The 16,778-nt window shown below is 40.2% G+C and overlaps 1 protein-coding gene across 5 annotated transcripts in view; it reads right to left on the bottom strand.

Moving 5' to 3' along the window:
- Mcm10 (minichromosome maintenance 10 replication initiation factor) overlaps positions 1–16,778 on the bottom strand; it is a 39,930-nt gene that overhangs the window by 4,733 nt on the left and 18,419 nt on the right. For 2 of the 5 annotated variants that reach the window (XM_029553762.1, XM_029553763.1), the window contains exons 10-18: positions 15,881–16,080; positions 14,055–14,155; positions 13,348–13,458; positions 13,141–13,258; positions 11,036–11,261; positions 4,876–5,017; positions 4,053–4,171; positions 1,369–1,482; positions 394–539 (exon numbers count right to left, since the gene is read on the bottom strand). In XM_029553762.1, coding sequence (XP_029409622.1) covers positions 394–539; positions 1,369–1,482; positions 4,053–4,171; positions 4,876–5,017; positions 11,036–11,261; positions 13,141–13,258; positions 13,348–13,458; positions 14,055–14,155; positions 15,881–16,080 — 1,277 coding nt within the window. The remainder of the gene's footprint in view (positions 1–393; positions 540–1,368; positions 1,483–4,052; positions 4,172–4,875; positions 5,018–11,035; positions 11,262–13,140; positions 13,259–13,347; positions 13,459–14,054; positions 14,156–15,880; positions 16,081–16,778) is intronic. The other 3 variants (XM_008848536.3, XM_029553764.1, XM_029553765.1) reach the window with 3 other exon arrangements.

Here is a 16,778-nt window from a genome sequence, read left to right as displayed (position 1 = left end):
TTAGGGGTCTCAATTAACAATTCTAGTTTGGGGGCTGGAGATGGCTTAGCAGTTAAAAGCAGTGACTGCTCTTGCAGAGGATCTGGATTCGATTCCCAACACCCACATGGCAGCTAACAACCATCTATAACTCCAGTTCCAAGGTTAATCTGATGCCCTCTTCTGACCTCTGCGGCACTGCACAACATGTGCAGTTACATACATGCAGGCAGTATACTCATACATATAAAATGAAATAAATAAAATATTTAAAAAAACACAACCAAAAACCCAACAACAAAAAAACCCCAATTCTAGTCTCAGGGATATGAGGAGCTATCAGAAGGCGTGGGATGATGATTTCATGTTCCCAGGTACCGTATAGGAAGTATCATATATGAACATTTCTCATACCTGCAGTGCTTCTTTGGGAGTCTGTCAAGGGAGATAGTCCTGTTTCCACAGGGACACCTGAAAAACCTCTTCACACCATCATGCCAGTGTAAGTCGTGCTGTTCGCTGATGCAGGTCTCCAGAGGCTTAAAGTAGGTGTAGGCGCACTGCACAGACCAACACAGACCACATGTCCAGTGAGCAGCTTTGCGGGAGGACCTGGGAGCTATTGTCAGGGCAAGAGACCTTTAGCCCTCCTATTACCACTGATATTACTGCTGTGACCTTAACCAACTAATTGCAAAGTTTTGTTTTTTTTTTCTTTTCCAGATAGGGCATTACTCTGTTGCCTAGGTTGGTCTTGAACTCATGCTCATGTGATCCTCCTGTCTCAGCCTACCAAGTGTTAGGATTGAAGGCATGAGTCACCACACTAGGCTCAAGTGGATCTCCTGATTCTCCCTTATACCAATATCTCATTTTCTAATGTCTGCCTTCATTTCCAATCTTGTACGAAGTACATAATAACATTGTTTGACACTGGGAATATTAGGAAGGTGGAGTGGGTACATGCCTCTACTCCCAGCATTTGGGAGGTTGAAGGAAAAGGTTGCAAGTTCAAGGCCAGTCTGGGCCATATAGTGAGACTAAAAAAATTTTTTTTTTAAAGTTCAGTCAAAGTCGCAGGGATAGCAAACTCTGGACGGTCAGTAGTATGTTAAGATTTGTCAGAGCTTGACAAAGAATACTAGGAACACTTGAAGCCAGTGGTCAAACAGGAGACTCTCCCTTACAAATGCTCCACTACAGAGCTCCATGATCCCCCTCAGGCAGGGAGCACGAGCACTAACCTAGTCTATCCTAGGTTGTTTCTTTTCCAGCCCAATTAAATGATATGCTACAAGATATAGTCCAATATCCCACAATTACCAATATCCTGCTGAACTGCCCCTCACAAAACAGGGCCCAAGGTTGAAGCCCCTGCCTTGCACGTACCGTCTTGCACGTCACTACTTGGCATTTCACTTCTCTGATGTTTCTCATTTTTTCTTCTATTTGTTCTTTTTTCACCAGTGGCTCAAAATAGGATTCCTGCAGCTCAGCCTCAGTCTGAGGGACAAAACCACAGGGGAGATTGTACCAAATCCAATACACGCTCAGAACAATTCAGTGACTCCAGTGATTCAGTTCAATAATCATCAAAATAGAACTGAAGAGACAGGTTAAATTTCAGAGAACTCTACATCAAGTACTCCATTCAACTGTAAATCAGATGATAATAATAAGTAGAAAAGAACCCTTAAAACATGAAAGAAAAACCAGGTACATGCCTTTAATCTCAGCACTTGGGGAGGCAGGGACAGGAGGATCTCTGAGTTTGAGGCCAGCCGAGTCTACATAGCAAGTTCTAGGCTAGCTGGGGCTACAAAAAAGACTTGAAAGTATTTTACTTTTTTAAAAATTTAAATTGTGTATACATATGTCAAGTGTGGGTTTGTGTATGTGACTGCAATGCCTATGGGAGTGAGAAGAGGGTGGGGGATTCCCTAGAGCTGGAATTATAGGGAGTTGTGTGCCACCTAACATGGGTCCTCCACCAAAAGAGGTGTGCGCTCTCATCTGCTGAACCACTTCTCCAGCCCCTGCACTTGAGTTTTAAAATAGTATTTTCAAATCTAAATCACTACCATTATTAACAGAGTCACTAGTATTGAATATGTGTTAGCAGGGAATTGCTATAACATAGACTTCACACAGGGAAGGTGTGCAAGGCCCCTAGGAATGACCACCTTGTTTGTTCCCTACTGGTCTTCACAAAAGCACTAAGTGGAACTTCCTAGACATTTGGAACAGGAAATAGGGATGGGGGCAGGGAGACGTTTATGTGGAATGACAACACAGCTTCGGAGTTAGTGCAGCTACACAGGGCAAGAAGGTGCAGTACCTTTGGGAGCACAAGGAGAGAGAGTTCAGTTCTATATACTTCTGGTTGGCACTAGTATCTCTCCTTCCTGAGTTTTAGCCCAGTAGAAACATGATTTATAACTGCCTCCCTCGTTATTAACCAACGAGAAAAACAGACATTTAGAGCAGTCGCACTCCCTACGGGACACTGGGAATCTGGCACACTTTTCTGTTATTCAAACGAGTGCCATCTCTACCCCTGCCAGAAACCAGGGTGCTACTTTTTCTGCACTGCATAGGAGTCTCCATGGACCAGAAGAGTTTTCTATGCAACGTAACGGTATTTGTGCATGGTTTTAACATACACAGAATATTTCAAGAGTACAACTAGGTAGCTCCTATGTACACTGAGGGACAACTATGTTCAGGTTCCCCAGAATAATTCCATTTTATTGAGATACGGCCCCACGATGTTGCCCAGGTAGGCCTTAAATACAGTATGTAGCCCAGGCTTACCTCAAACTTTCAGTGAACCTCCTGTCTCAGTTTCCCGAGTACTGAGATTACAAGCATCTGCCACTATGCCTAACTTACTGTTTTTATTTTTTTCCTAAAAAATTCCATCATTAAAAAAAAAAAAAAATCACATTCATGATACTTAAGTTACTAAGAAAACACATCTACCTGAACCCTCACTTCTAGCTGTCTCATTTATGCTACCAAATTTAAGCCTTGGACCACATCATTACTCTTCTAGGGTAAGCTATAATTATTTACATGATGAAATATATACTCTCTCTTATATTAGTAAATTACATTGGTATCTTTGAAACTACAAGTATAGGCAATTTATATTATCCACAAAAACTTAAGCAATATAACATACTTGTTATTAAAAGAGGGACTGGGAGTGATGGGGTTAACTGATTGAGCGCATCTGAAATGCCAATGTAAAAATACCTAAATGAAAAAAAAAATCCCTCATGTTGCAGGAAGTAAAACAGCAAGTAGCCCATTTCAATGTAATTTATAGTCATAACTATATGTAAACATAAAATTTTATGTTTATGAGTGTATTGCCTGCATGTATGTGCACCCATGTTGTGCAATGCCTGTGGAAGTCAGAAGTGAGCATTAGATCCCCTAGAACTGGAATTCCGAATAGTTGTTAGCTGCCATGTGGGCACTGGGAATTGAACCTGGGTCCTCTGCAAGAGCAGTCAGTGCTCTTAACCTCTGAGCCACCTCTCCATGTGTAAAAATTTTGATAACACAGTAGTCTATTTAAATAACAATAAATCAATTGCTGATCTTCAGGGCAAGGACAAATGTAAACTAAAATGTGTCTGAGGAGAAGGCATAGTGGGTAAGACGGCTTGCTATATAAGCCTGACAATGGGAATTAGGATCCCAGAACCACATAAAAAGCTTGATATGGTATTGTACATCAATAATCCCAGCATTCCTATGGAGAGATGGAAGAATTGCCTGGAAGCTTGTGAGACAGCTACTGTGGAGTACGCGGCACAAGAGACCCTGCCTCAACACAGTAGGTGAGAACTGACTCAAAAGGCTGTCCTCTGACCTACACACATGCACCATGGCATACGTGCGCCCACAATATACAAATCAAATGTATCTGAAATATTCAGGCTCTTCAAAACAAACCATATGGTCACAGTGCTACTTCCTGGCCTATATAAGAGATTCTTAGTCTTTCAACAAAGCACCTTGGTTTGAAGGACACTGACATCTCCCAACTTTTGGGTGCTTACCTCTTTCAGTATGTTTGTGTGCTTGGACTTTGCTTTTAGAATTTTCTGGAATTCCTCAGATTCCAGATAGGCAAGCTGCTCTCTTCTTTTTTTCCTGGCGGGCTCCAATTCATTCTCTGCTGAAGCAGAGGAAAAACATTAACTGCTACTGAGAAGTTTGAGAAAGTTGGTGTGCCTCCATTCTGTTTCCTTCTCCTCTCTCTGCCTCCTATGCCCTTTAACCTTGACAAACCCCAGTTAGTACCAGCAGAGGTGACCTCAAGAGTAAAAAGAAAGCTGGGCACAATGGCATGTGCCTATAATTCCAGAATTGAGGAATGTGAGACAGGAAGATTACAAGTTTGAAGCTAGCCTGGGCTACTTACTGAAATCTTGTCTAGTCTAGAAGACGAGGAGGCATGCTTGACTGTGAACTTAGAAAGCTCTTCTCTTCTGGTTATGGTAACAGATAACAACAAAAATCCTACTTAGGTGCTTTTAAATGACATCAACTTTAGAACTTTAGATCAAATTACAAACAAAGGAATTCTATTCCTTTCCAAGTAAATCTTTATGACAATATAAATATGTAAAGATTCAGTGAACATTCCTTTCCTTACCTTGTGCAGAATTTCAAGTTAATTTGATTATGAAAGAATAGCTCCAAGAGACAGGCATGGTGGTACATGACTATAATCCCAGCCCTCAGGAGGCTGAGGCAGGAGGATACTGAGTTCAAGATCAGTTCAAGGCCAGTTTGGGCTATTTAGATTGTTTCAAAAAGCTGAAACACTAGAATACTTCCTTATAAACGGGATCTTTCTCCCACCACTGACTGTGATACCTTCAGGAGAAACTGTGTTCTTCTCTACGCGCTGCTTCACTTCCAGCACATCTTGGGGGTCCATCTGCTTCCTTACAATATTGTTTGGATCTGCTTTTCTAAGAATCTGTCCTTTTGCCCTTAATTTTGCAATAGTGGCTAACTAGAAAAAGAAGAAAGAATGGGAAGAATCAAAAAGAGGAGACAAGCAGCTAACACCCTCTTGTTCTCTAGTAGAAACTGGCATGATGTAACGTTTTGTTTTACCTAGCATTAAAAATACAACTATCAAATTACCCACTAACTATAATTCCACAGCATGTGTTCTTGAGTAAAAACTTAGTTATTTCTTGATGACACACTAGAATTCTTTTCTCTAATGGTTACAATTTTTTAAAAAATATTATTTTTATTTTATGTGTATGAGTATATTGCCTGCATGTAGGTAAGGGCACCCATGTCATGCAATGCCCACGGAGGACAGAAGAGGGTGTCGGATCCCCTGGAACTGGAGTTTCAGACAGTTGTTAGCTGCCATGTGGGTGCTGGGATTCAAACCTGGGTCTTCTGCAAGAAGTATATTTTGTTCTAAAACTAACTTGGTTCCATGGATTTCTATTAAGTCTTTCAAGTATTCCAGAGAATCTTTCCTTATCTCCATTTCTAGAAAGTGAAATCAATATAGAAGTAATTTGGGAACTTGAAAATGGCATGTTTTTTCAGCAGATGCCAAATTTTTGACCAGCATGGCTCCCACAATTACTTTGTTACCCTCAGTCCAGTCAGTTAACAGGTTGTAGGAAAAAATTCGTTTTTGCAGATACTGCTAAGCTTTTAAAATAAAACAGGAAATGTAGCCATAAACAGGCCCAGTGATCACAAGCATATCATGAGTTTGTATTGTTTTTTTGGAATGTAAGTTAATTTGGAAGACATCAGACATCTTGCTAGGTAGAATATACAAGTTAATGTAAAGTCCTTAACTATAAAGAGTAGTGTTTTAAAATACATGCATTCATTTGTATGTTTTGAAAAGAAATGACTATATGGTAAAATGTATGAGTAGCATTGCAATTTAGAGTTAAGATGAGCATGTGGATTCTGAGGGTTTTGGCTTCATGGATTTTCTTCGATCTTGTTTTTGACTATCATGAGGTTTCTAATGAATGACAGTTTCTACTGTTCTGTGTTAAAATTTCTATAGTGGTGTGTAAGGGCCTTTGTATTCTGGATGATGGGAGTGACTTATTACATATCACAACTGAGAAAAAACACTCAGAACTAAATCACTCTTCATTTCTGTTGGATTATACTAGCTCATACATTCTTTGCTGACTCACTTGAGAAGACAGTTGATGCTAGAAGAGGGAAATGGTAGGACGTGGTCTCTTACACTGCAACTGTCTTTAATAATACTCAGAATTCATTAAGTCTGCTTTTTCTAGTAATCATCTTGTGAGTTCAGTGCCTGTAAAACCAGAAAGAGAATCCCCACTGCTTATATTAAAAGTGGCTGATGCTCCTACAGGACAGCTGATCCACAGTCAAAGGTTTTAGACACCACATTTGGTGACAGAATACAGTGTGAATTATTCACTAAAAAAATGTCTAATAGTTATCTGGCTGAGGCATTTTGAAGGCAGAGATTGAGCTCGTTAATTTAGTCAAATTCTTAAAACTAAATAAAGCGAATGATTCTTCCAAGCTGAATAGGTAATACTGTGTTCCTGGGTTCATTCTCCACCTCCACCCGTTTATCTATTCATTAGCTATTTTCCTCACCAACTAGAGCATTGTTCTTTGTTTTAGCTACAAAGGGCTTAACGTCCTTGAGTTGTGATACAGCTTACAGCCAGTTCATGTCACGTCATGTCTTCTGAATTTTTGGTAGACTTGCAACAGATTAAACCATTATTGTTTGGCTGCCTATTTCTACTCGTTAAAAAAGGATTTAAGAAATATGCAGTAGAGGGGAGATGTTAGGAATCCTTTTGTTATTAAAAATTGTTACACTCATTTTACAGCTGATGTGTTAGTAAAATCCTGGCATTGTTTTAAGCATAGTAAACAGTTTGTAATTTTCAAACAACTTCATTACACCACTAGATTTTGAGTTATTCTAAGTTGATTATATCACATATATACCTAAAGAATCTAATTTAGCCATTGTATTTCTTTAATAAATTACTTTTTTACCATGAAAACAAAACAAAACAAAAACCCCCACAATTATCAGGTTGGTGAAATGTCCTGATAGTCTGAGTTTGATCTCTGGACCTTACATGGTAGAAGGAGGAACCAACTCCTAGAAGTTGTCTGCTGACCTCCACACATGGGCCATGGCATGCCTGCATGTGTATGTACACACATACAAAATAAGTGCAAAAACGCAATTATTAAAATCTGATAGAATACAAATAAGGCTAAAGCAGGTAACAGAAAAAGGTCTATAAACAGCTCATTTAAATTTAATATAAACTATTTAACATCAGTCAGACCATATATTTCCAGATCTGTAAGGAAAACAAACACATGACCATTTTGCAAGCTTGAGAATCTTACAGAATTCTAGTACTAGCTCTGACTAGCACGAACCATAGGAAACACTTAATTTCTCAGCCTTAGTTTCTACATTTACAAAATGTGGTAATGACACTGGTCTGTCTAAGGTCATGACTGGATGGATGGAATCAGATAATGGAGGCAAGGGTACATGTTGTACGCAGGCAGCATACTAACAATACAGGAAGAGTAACATACAACAATATATGCAACTGCTATTTTTGAACCACTAGTACTGTTATTATAGGTATATGGCTTTAGTTTTGAGTAAGCTTATAAATAGAAACTAGAAAAAGGAGAGAAAGGCTCAGTTAGACTCAGGAAGTAAATAGGTGGTGTATGGGTACCCTCAACTAAATGTAGCTAGAGTAACTCAGCTTTCATCTGAGCTGACCAGACAGGGCTTCTAAGATTTCTTTCCTTTTTTGAGACAGGGTCTTCCTACAACTCGAACTGTCCTGGAACTTGCTATGGAGACCAGGCTTGTCTTGATCTCACAGACATTTTCCTTCCTCTGCCTCCTGAGTGCCAGGATTAAAGGCATGCACCACCACTCCCAGCTCTTTCCTCTTCTTTAAAAAAAAAATTCTTTTTTAATTTATTTGTGTGCATGCACATACACAGAAGCCACAGAGAGTATGTAGAGGTCAGAGGACAACTTTTGGGAGTCAGTTCTCTCCTTCCACCATATAGGACATGGGGATGGAATTCAGGTCATCAGTGCTTCTACTCACAGATCTATCTTCCTGGCCTGAGATTTGTTTTTTTGTTTTTTCTTTGGTCTTTTTGAGACAGGGTCTCTCTGTAGCCCCAGCTGGTCTGAAACTTGCTTTGTAGACCAGGCTGGCCTTGAACTCACAGAGATCCTCCTGCCACCACCTCCCGAGTGCTGGGATTAACCAAGATTTATTTTTAAGAATTATGGAGAGATGGCTCAGCAGTTTAAGGGCTCTCATTGCTCTTCCAGAGGATCAGTATTCAATTCTTAGTACCTGTAATGGGGCACCTTCTTGACCATAGATATATCATGTTGAAGTTTAGGCTGACTCTAGTTTCTGAAATTATCAGGCAGTTGGCCCAGGATATGGGAACACATGCCAGCTAGACCCTTGTTGTCTTGGGAACAGGTCAGAGTGTCCTACAGTGCTCCTGCTAACTGCTGATTTATGGCTTCTGTAGGTTATGCTTGGCTTGCTTCTGAAAAATAGTAATTGTTGCTTAATAGAATAGAAACTTTCCACCTGTAAGCTTGGGAACTTAAACTTTTCACTTCTGGTTATAGTTTCTCTGTACAAGAAGTACCCTACAGCAGGTTGGAAGACTTATGGAAACTTTAAAAGATCAGGTTCTTAGGATACAATTGCTATACAACACCACCTCCCTAGAGGGAACTTTGTGACCAGCAAAGGCAATGTACCATGACCAATGTAGAATAACAGTAAGATTGATAATGTCTCTTTATGAAAGAGGAGGAAGCTAGTTCCGTGCAGGTGGTACTATGGTTCAGGTGGAGGGGTTTGGGTGGAAAATTGTATTTTCTTATGTATTTCCTTGGTAACGTTTGCTCAAGCTTAACACTCAATGATTGGCTTCTGTATTCTGCTTGCTTGCTCAGCAACATGAGCAATATATAAGAACCAGAGTGCTTAGGTTCTGGGCTGCACTTGGACCCTCTAGGAAAGAGTGTAGCCTGGCTGTAATAAATCTTTCTTTCTTGGGCCAGAGAGACGGCTCAGCAGTTAAGAACACTGGTTGTTCTTGCAGAAGACCCAAGTTCAAATCCCAGCACCCACATGGCAGCTAACAACTGTCTGTAACTTCAATCCCAGGGGATCCGACAGCCTCTTCTGACCTCCGCGGGCATTGCACGACATGGGTGCACTCACCTACGTGCAGGCAGTACACACATACACATAAAAATAATAAATTTTAAAAAAATCTTTCTTTCTTTCAACTCACCTATCTGTCTGTCTGTCTGTCTGATTGGGGCATTTGTGGATCACAGACAACAGTACCCACTTGGTGGCTAACAACAGTTGTGACTCCAGGTCTGGGAGATCTGATGCATTCTTCTGGCCTCTGTGGGCATTGCACACGTGTGGTGCACTTACATACAAATAATTTTACCATTTATTAGAGAAAGTCAAATTATATACTAATGAGATTAAGTTTACTGATACTTTAATTTTATAATTGAGAATGATGCTTCATATAACCATGTATTACAAAATGGAAGAAATATGTTTAAGGCCACTTCAGAAATTGTTGGAAAGTCTGTCCTAATCCCAAGCTAAAATTCATTTAATAATTTAAAAAATAAAATGCTCTAACACAGTACATTTCAAAGATATACTAATTTAATACCTATATGCAGAGGAAGGAGGACAGGAAAATATTCAATGTCTCTGTTTGCTGTAATTAAGCCATTAAGTTTTTATAAGAGCTGAAAACAGTATGTATAGTAAAAACACTTTAATTCAAAACATAAAACAGTATGGAATCTGAGCTAAGGTGTTTCAGGCAGTGCTTGCTGGTGTCGTGTGGTGCAGTGCAAAATGTTCATGTTATATGCTCAGAATGAAGCCTGTAGTGAAGTTGTTCCATCAATATGGGCGAGTGCAGTCAGAGACAGTCTGGACTCATTATGTGCTTGATTATGAATGAATTTTTGGTCATTCAAAAAAGGTTTGGCCCACAAACCTTTTACTAATATCAAAATTTTCAGTACTCCTACATTCATTTATGTGACCCTATATGAAGTTGCAGCCCTGTTCAAGAAGCTGGGTTTAAACCACTATTTTGTAGTCTTAGCTCAACAATTCCAAGAATTTTTTGCCCAATGCCAGTGTCTCCAGCTACAAAGCAATATGGTTCTAGAAGCTGCCTCCTTCAGACTGCCAAGAAACTCTACTCAGATAATGACTCTCACTGTCTTGGATTCAATTAATGGGATTATGTTGACATCATTACCATTGAAAATCACTTTGACTCTACTTATCATGAGAGGTAAATAGCTTCGGGGTGACTATTTCTTCTGGTCCCCACTATATAGTTTTAATCTCTGTCACACAGAATGCAAAACTAATGAAAACAGAAGCCAGTTACCATTTTAAATATAAAACTATTTAAAAGGCCAGGCATGGTGGTGCACACCTTTAATCCCAGTACTTGAGAGGAGGAGGCAGATGAATCTCTATGAGTTCCAGGCCAGCTGGGGCTCCAGGGATACAGGGAGACCTTGTCTCAAAAAGATCAAAATAAATAAATAAATAAAATAAAATCTATCTATCTATCAATCTATCTATCAATCAATCATCTATCTATCTTTATTTCTGTGTATGTGTTAGAGGCTAGAGGTATCTTTCTTCCTCCACTGCTCTCCACATTATTTTTTGAGACAGGGTCATCCTCTGAGCACAGAGCTCATTGACTGGCTAGAACAGCTGGGTGGCTGTTATCTGAAGATATCTGTGCCTCCCCACCTCCCCCAAACCAGAGTTAGAGACATAGACAACTGTGCCTGGCTTTTCATGTGGGTGCTAGAGATCCAAACTCAGAGTGTCATAGACAGCAAGCACTTTACTGGCTAAGCCATTTCATCTCCCCAGATCCCAGTTACCTTTTTAGCTTCTGCTACTGCACTTAGCTTTGGTCTTGGTGGTGGTGACTCATCAAAAAATAGAACATCATCCCCTTCCAAAATGCCTCGACCAAGCCTGGGCATCCATGGGGTTGTGGCTCCTTCCAACCTGGGGAATTTGGAACCTTTTTGAGATTGGATAGCAGGTTGTTGGGATGAACATGGCACAGCTGGGCTCCAGACTTCACTTGAGCTTTGGAGAAATCTTTAAGGAAAATTTTAAAGAAATTTAAACAAAATACGGGGCTGGGGATGTGTCTCAGTGGTACAGCACTTGCTTAGCATGCCCTAAGCCCTGGGTTCCATCCCTATACAGCAAAAACAAATAAAAACCCAAAGTAATCAAAATATGTACACAGGGCTGGAAAGATAAATCTAGAACTCAAAGAGTAGACTGGGAGATTCTATGTAGTCAAGAGAGGGTAACTAGTTGTTGGCAATTTCCTTTCTTTGGTTAACAGTTCCAGTGAGCACTTTAGAACAGTACTACCTTCATTTCTTGGCTACTGGAACATGCTGTGGTGGTTCTATCACCGACTATTGTTTTACCAGGCGGCTTTCCAGGGGATGTTGTCTACAGCATACACCTAATGAAATGTGTTGAAATGTGGAAGTAGCCTAGTCAGTGGCTAGCTCTAAGACCTAGAGGGTCCCAAAGAAATCTCTTTGTATTTCCTGTTTACACTAAGGGAAAGAAATACATTTGGAATGTTTAGAAATCCTTATCCAAGGACAGAGGATGAGAGTGGGTAATGGACTAAAATTCAAGAATTCAAGAACTAAAAATAAATAAAAATAAATCCCAGCTTGGCGTGGTGTAAACCTTTAGTCCAGCACTCACAAGGCTGAGGCAGGCGGATCTCTGTGAAACTGAGGACAGCCTGGTCAGTTCCAGGCCAGCTGAGGCTACAGGGAGACCCTGTCTCAAAAAGACCAAAACAAACAAACAAGCAAATAGAAATCCTTAACAAAAAAGGCATTACAATCTGTAATCTTACATAAGAAATATTGCTACATATGGAATTAAGCTATTTTATTTTAAAAAAATTTAAGCCTGGCATGGTGGTATATACCCATAATTTTAAGATTTGGGGGGCAGAGGCTAGAGGATCAGTTCAAAGCCAGCCTTAGCTTTGGAGCCCTGGGTGGCTTTGGACTGGCTGTTCTCTTGATTCGGCTTCTACAATGCTGGGACACAGGTGTGCACTACCAAGCCTGACTTAGGACCTCTTTGTCTCTTTCCTTCCCTCCTTTCTTTAGTGACCTACTTATATTTTATTTAAGGTAATGTCAATGAAGTATGAAAACATTGTACACATATATGAAACAGTCACTCAAACCTGAGCAGCTAATGCAAAATGTCAAGTATGAAAATATAGCAAAATACGTAAGAAAAAAGCCTTTTAATTAAGTAAAAAATATTATAGATAGCATTACAGATAGCATAGTTGTTTGAAACATCCCAAAGGGCCAGGTCTCTTATCTTCTCTAGAGGTCTCTATACTTTTTTCCACAGGGGTGCTATGTTGTTTGAACTTAAAATCCTCCTGCCTCTACTTCCCAAGAGCTGGGATTAACAGGCATGTGCCACAATATCTGACACTTTTTTTCTTATTTATTCTCATTTGTGTGCATACCACAGCACACACATGGAAGTCAGAGGACAACTTGCAGGATTCGGTTCTCTTTGTCTACCATGTGGCTCCCAGGGTGTCAGGTGTGGTAGCAAGTGCCGTTAGCCTCTGAGCCATCTCCTTGGCCCCACATCTGACACCTTTAAGAGCGATTTTAAAACAGCAAACTCCAGAACTTTCCCATTTTGTGATGAAAGCACCGAGGCCCAAGATCACACCGTACCCCTCATACTTTCTCTTTTCCAGGGTGGTGTTAACTATTCTCATCTGTACCCATTATGTACCAGGAGTCACCTAAGTTAGAAGTGGGTAGCCTTCAAACGACATTTATGCTATAACAAAAATGTAGCCAAGCAAAACCAGCAGTCACATTTTAAAAATCTACTACGACATTCTGAGGACTCCAAGGTGAGTTATCCAAGTGGGAAATGTTCAGTCTGCGCCTCTCACCGTCTCTGTGTCTCTTCTGCTTTCCTCTTCCTCATTTCCAACATCTGTCGTTTCTGTTGCTTCAAGAGAGCTGATGCTGAGAGAGACTGGATGGCAGGTTTGGGGCTTCCCATTACCCCTAAAACACAAGTGTACATACCGAGGGGTTCTGGGAGATGCCTAGACAACTTGGGCACAACACACCACACCAAAATCACACAACTGTACCTGATGCCTTGGCTTTGGCTAAATGTTGTTTTAAGTTTCTGGCTCCAAATGTGGGCAGGGCCATTAATTCCCTAAACTCCTCAGAGCAAGACAAGCTCTTCTGGGAAATTCCTGAAACATGTAACCATCAGTTTTAGAGAATTCAGAATTCAAATGGCCTGATGTGATGTGACATTTACCTTATAAATTCCACAGTCATAATTTAGTAACCTGCTAATGAATAAGATAGAATACCAAGGCAAAATACAGAACCTTGAACTGCCAAGGTGAGACTAGTAGGACAGTAAGGGTGTCCTAAGTGATCAGAACATTAAGTCCCCAATGTTTCTGGGGTCAAGTGACAAACTACTTCTGGAATATGAGTGATGATTAAGAATCCATGCATGTTCCTGGCCACTGTTAGGACAAGTACAGGTGGGCTGGCACTGTCTGACCTAGCCTATTTTAACAAAAGGAACTGATAAAATCAGCCAGGAACCTGATACTAATACAGGATATTGACAATATGATCATATATATTAAGAAATTTTAGAAAGCATAAGAAGCTTCCTTTCGTGCCTGTCCTGTATCAGGCTTCCTCCTTTAGCCTACGCCACATTATCTACCAAGTATAGGTGATGACCCCAGAGTACAAGAGACAGTCACTGTCAACTCCAAATACTACACGTTTAAACTAGAGGCAGAGAGGAAGGGTGAGAGAGAGTTACCTAGTTTTTGTTTTGTTTCCTGGATGATGGAGTTTGTGCCCTTCACAACCAGGTTAGTCAGAGTGGTTTGAACCTTCTTCTTAGAAGCAACAGCTGTTGCCCTGAAAAGAAAAACAACACAGAAAGAAAGCCACTGAATTGCAATGCTTTGATGAAAAAAATGAAGGCTTGAGTATCCTCAACGTACTAGTTACCAACTGCCCAAGTTCTTTTAGAACCACACAAGCAGGCATTGCTAACTCCAGTTCAATAGCTCAGCTGGTTTATATATCGCTTCATAGATGAAGAGCAGGCAACCTATAGATTTGCTTGAGGTACCTAGTATGGTGGTTTGAATGAGAATGTCCCTCACAGGCTCCAAGTACTCAGACATCTTGTCCCAATTTGGTGGCACTGTTTTGGGAGACCTTCAAAGGCATGGCCATGCTGGAAGAAGCATGTCACTGCCAGCCAGCTTAGAGAGTTCTTTAGCCTTGCTGGATTTCCAGTAGCTCTCTGCTTCCTGTGCTTGCTTGAAGATGTGAGACTCTGCCTTCCGCTCCTGCTCCTGTTACCTCCTGCTACCATGCCTCCCCACCATGACTGACTCTAATTCCCTTGGAAACATAAGCTCAAATAAATTCTTCCTTTTATAAGTTCTCTTGGGCACAGTGTTTTATCACAGTAACAGAAAAGTAACTACTACACCTAACTAAAGGGCTGAATAATAACAATAACAATAACAATAGTAATAATAAAAGCCACCAGAGTTGAAGAGATGGATTAGCAGTTAAGAGCACTAGCTGCTCTTGCAGAGAAGCCTGGTTCGGTTTCCAGAACCCGCATGGCAGCTAACAATCATCCATAACTCCAGTTCCAGGGGATCCAATGCCTTCTTCTGACCTCCATGGGTATTGCATGACACAGGTACATTTACACACATGCAGACAATACACTCATAAACATAAAATAAAAATAAAAAATAAAATATTTTAAAAAGCTAATTATTTTGATCTAGAAGTCTAACAATCTGTATTAAAATAATTAATGACTGCAAAAAGGATACCATAATTATAGCTCAACTTAAAATGTTATTAGAAGCTGGACATGGTGATAAACATCTATAATTCCAGCATTAGGGAGGTGGAGGCAAGCGAATCAGTTCAAGGCTAACCTTGGCTACATGAGACCCTACCTCAAAAAAAAATCAAAATGAATGAATAAGTAAATAAATAAATGTTGCTAGAAATAGCATTAGTATTCACCCATAGGGAACTGTTTAAAAGAACCATATAAAAAAATACTGTATAGCTACTAAAATAATGACAAAAGTGACTATTTGACAAGGGAAACTAAGGAACTAACATTTTTATAGGTGGTGGAATGATAAATAGTTCTTATTTTCTTTTTTTGGTTGAACTGTATATTCTTGTTTAAAAATAATGTATATGAATTGCTTTCAGCAGTGTCGAAAAATGAGATTCTCCTGCCTCCACCTCCTAAGTATTTTCTCGATTTTTGAAACAGAGTTTTCCCATTGTAGCCTGGCCTAGCCTTGAACTCATGCTCTTCCTGCCTCAGCCTCCCAAGTACTAGAATTATAGGTGTGTGCCATTACATCTAACTAAACACAAAACATGGGCTCTTTGTAAGACCACCATGTGTCTCCTTCTCTTCCATGTGTTCAACTAGCCATGGAAATAAATGAGGTCCTTGTTTTAGGCAGTGAGCTATTAACAATAAAAACTAGACAAACATCCCATGATACAGAAAAATCCAACCATCAGTTTCATCTTAAAAGACAAGCAAAATCCTTATCCTAAAAGAAACCCCAAGAAACATCTTACAAAGAGCCTAAGTAGGAGGTGGAGGAAACTCCTCCATAGTAGAAGCCATCTTGACACAGTCGCTCTTTCAGGCTGGTGCCTTTCCGGGCAAACTTCTTTGGAATCTGTCCCCCAGAGAAGGTAGACTGCAGATCAGCCCGCTTTGCACTGAGCTTCTTGTACTGAGCCTGGATGTGGTACTGACAGTACTCACAGTCATTCTGCAGAGAAGAATAGCACTCAGTGGGGATGTGGTCAGCAGACTGGGGAGCAGTGAAGAGTCACGCAGCCCATGTCTCCCAGCTTCGCAGTTCTATGTGCATGCCAAATCCCTGCCACTTCCAAAGGCTCCCAAGTAGAAAGAGCCATGTGGCTTAGATCCCTCTTAAAGCACTGGGCCAGTCCCTCTTAAAGCACATGGCATAACTTATCCTCTTTGCTCTCCTTTTACAAGGGAAATAAAATGAGCTTCTACGATAAACCATGAAGAAGCCAGTTAAAAAGTCATGTTATTATTAAAAAAGTAGGAAATATCCTGAATAGGCACCCACAGAAAGCAGATTCATCAAAAGGGGTGGAGGTAGTGAGACCCAGAAGTGATTATGTATTGGGTATAGGGTGTTTTCAGGGGAATGCAAAGTTTTGAAACTAGATTCGACTAGTAGTTGCACAACTAAACACTGTGGAGTTATATAGCTCAGAAACAGTTCAATGTGTGTGTTTTACTTCAGCATAAAATAATCTTTAAACACCAGATTTTAGCAGCTTTTTTAGAAAATTTTGTGGCTAACTCTTAGACAAATGCTACAATTTCAGAAAAAGAAACAGGAAATAATGTTGCACTGTCCTAAAGGGGAACCATTAGATAAGGGGACAATGGATTTTTAAAGATCTAGCTCTCATATAGAGATCATGTACT

This window comes from Nannospalax galili, unplaced genomic scaffold (assembly GCF_000622305.1).
Source record: "Nannospalax galili isolate Female #2095 unplaced genomic scaffold, S.galili_v1.0 scaffold1144, whole genome shotgun sequence".
NCBI classification, from domain to species: Eukaryota; Metazoa; Chordata; class Mammalia; order Rodentia; family Spalacidae; genus Nannospalax; species Nannospalax galili.
The sequence above is the reverse complement of the archived record's forward strand: the minus strand, read 5'-3'. Positions and strand labels throughout refer to the sequence as shown.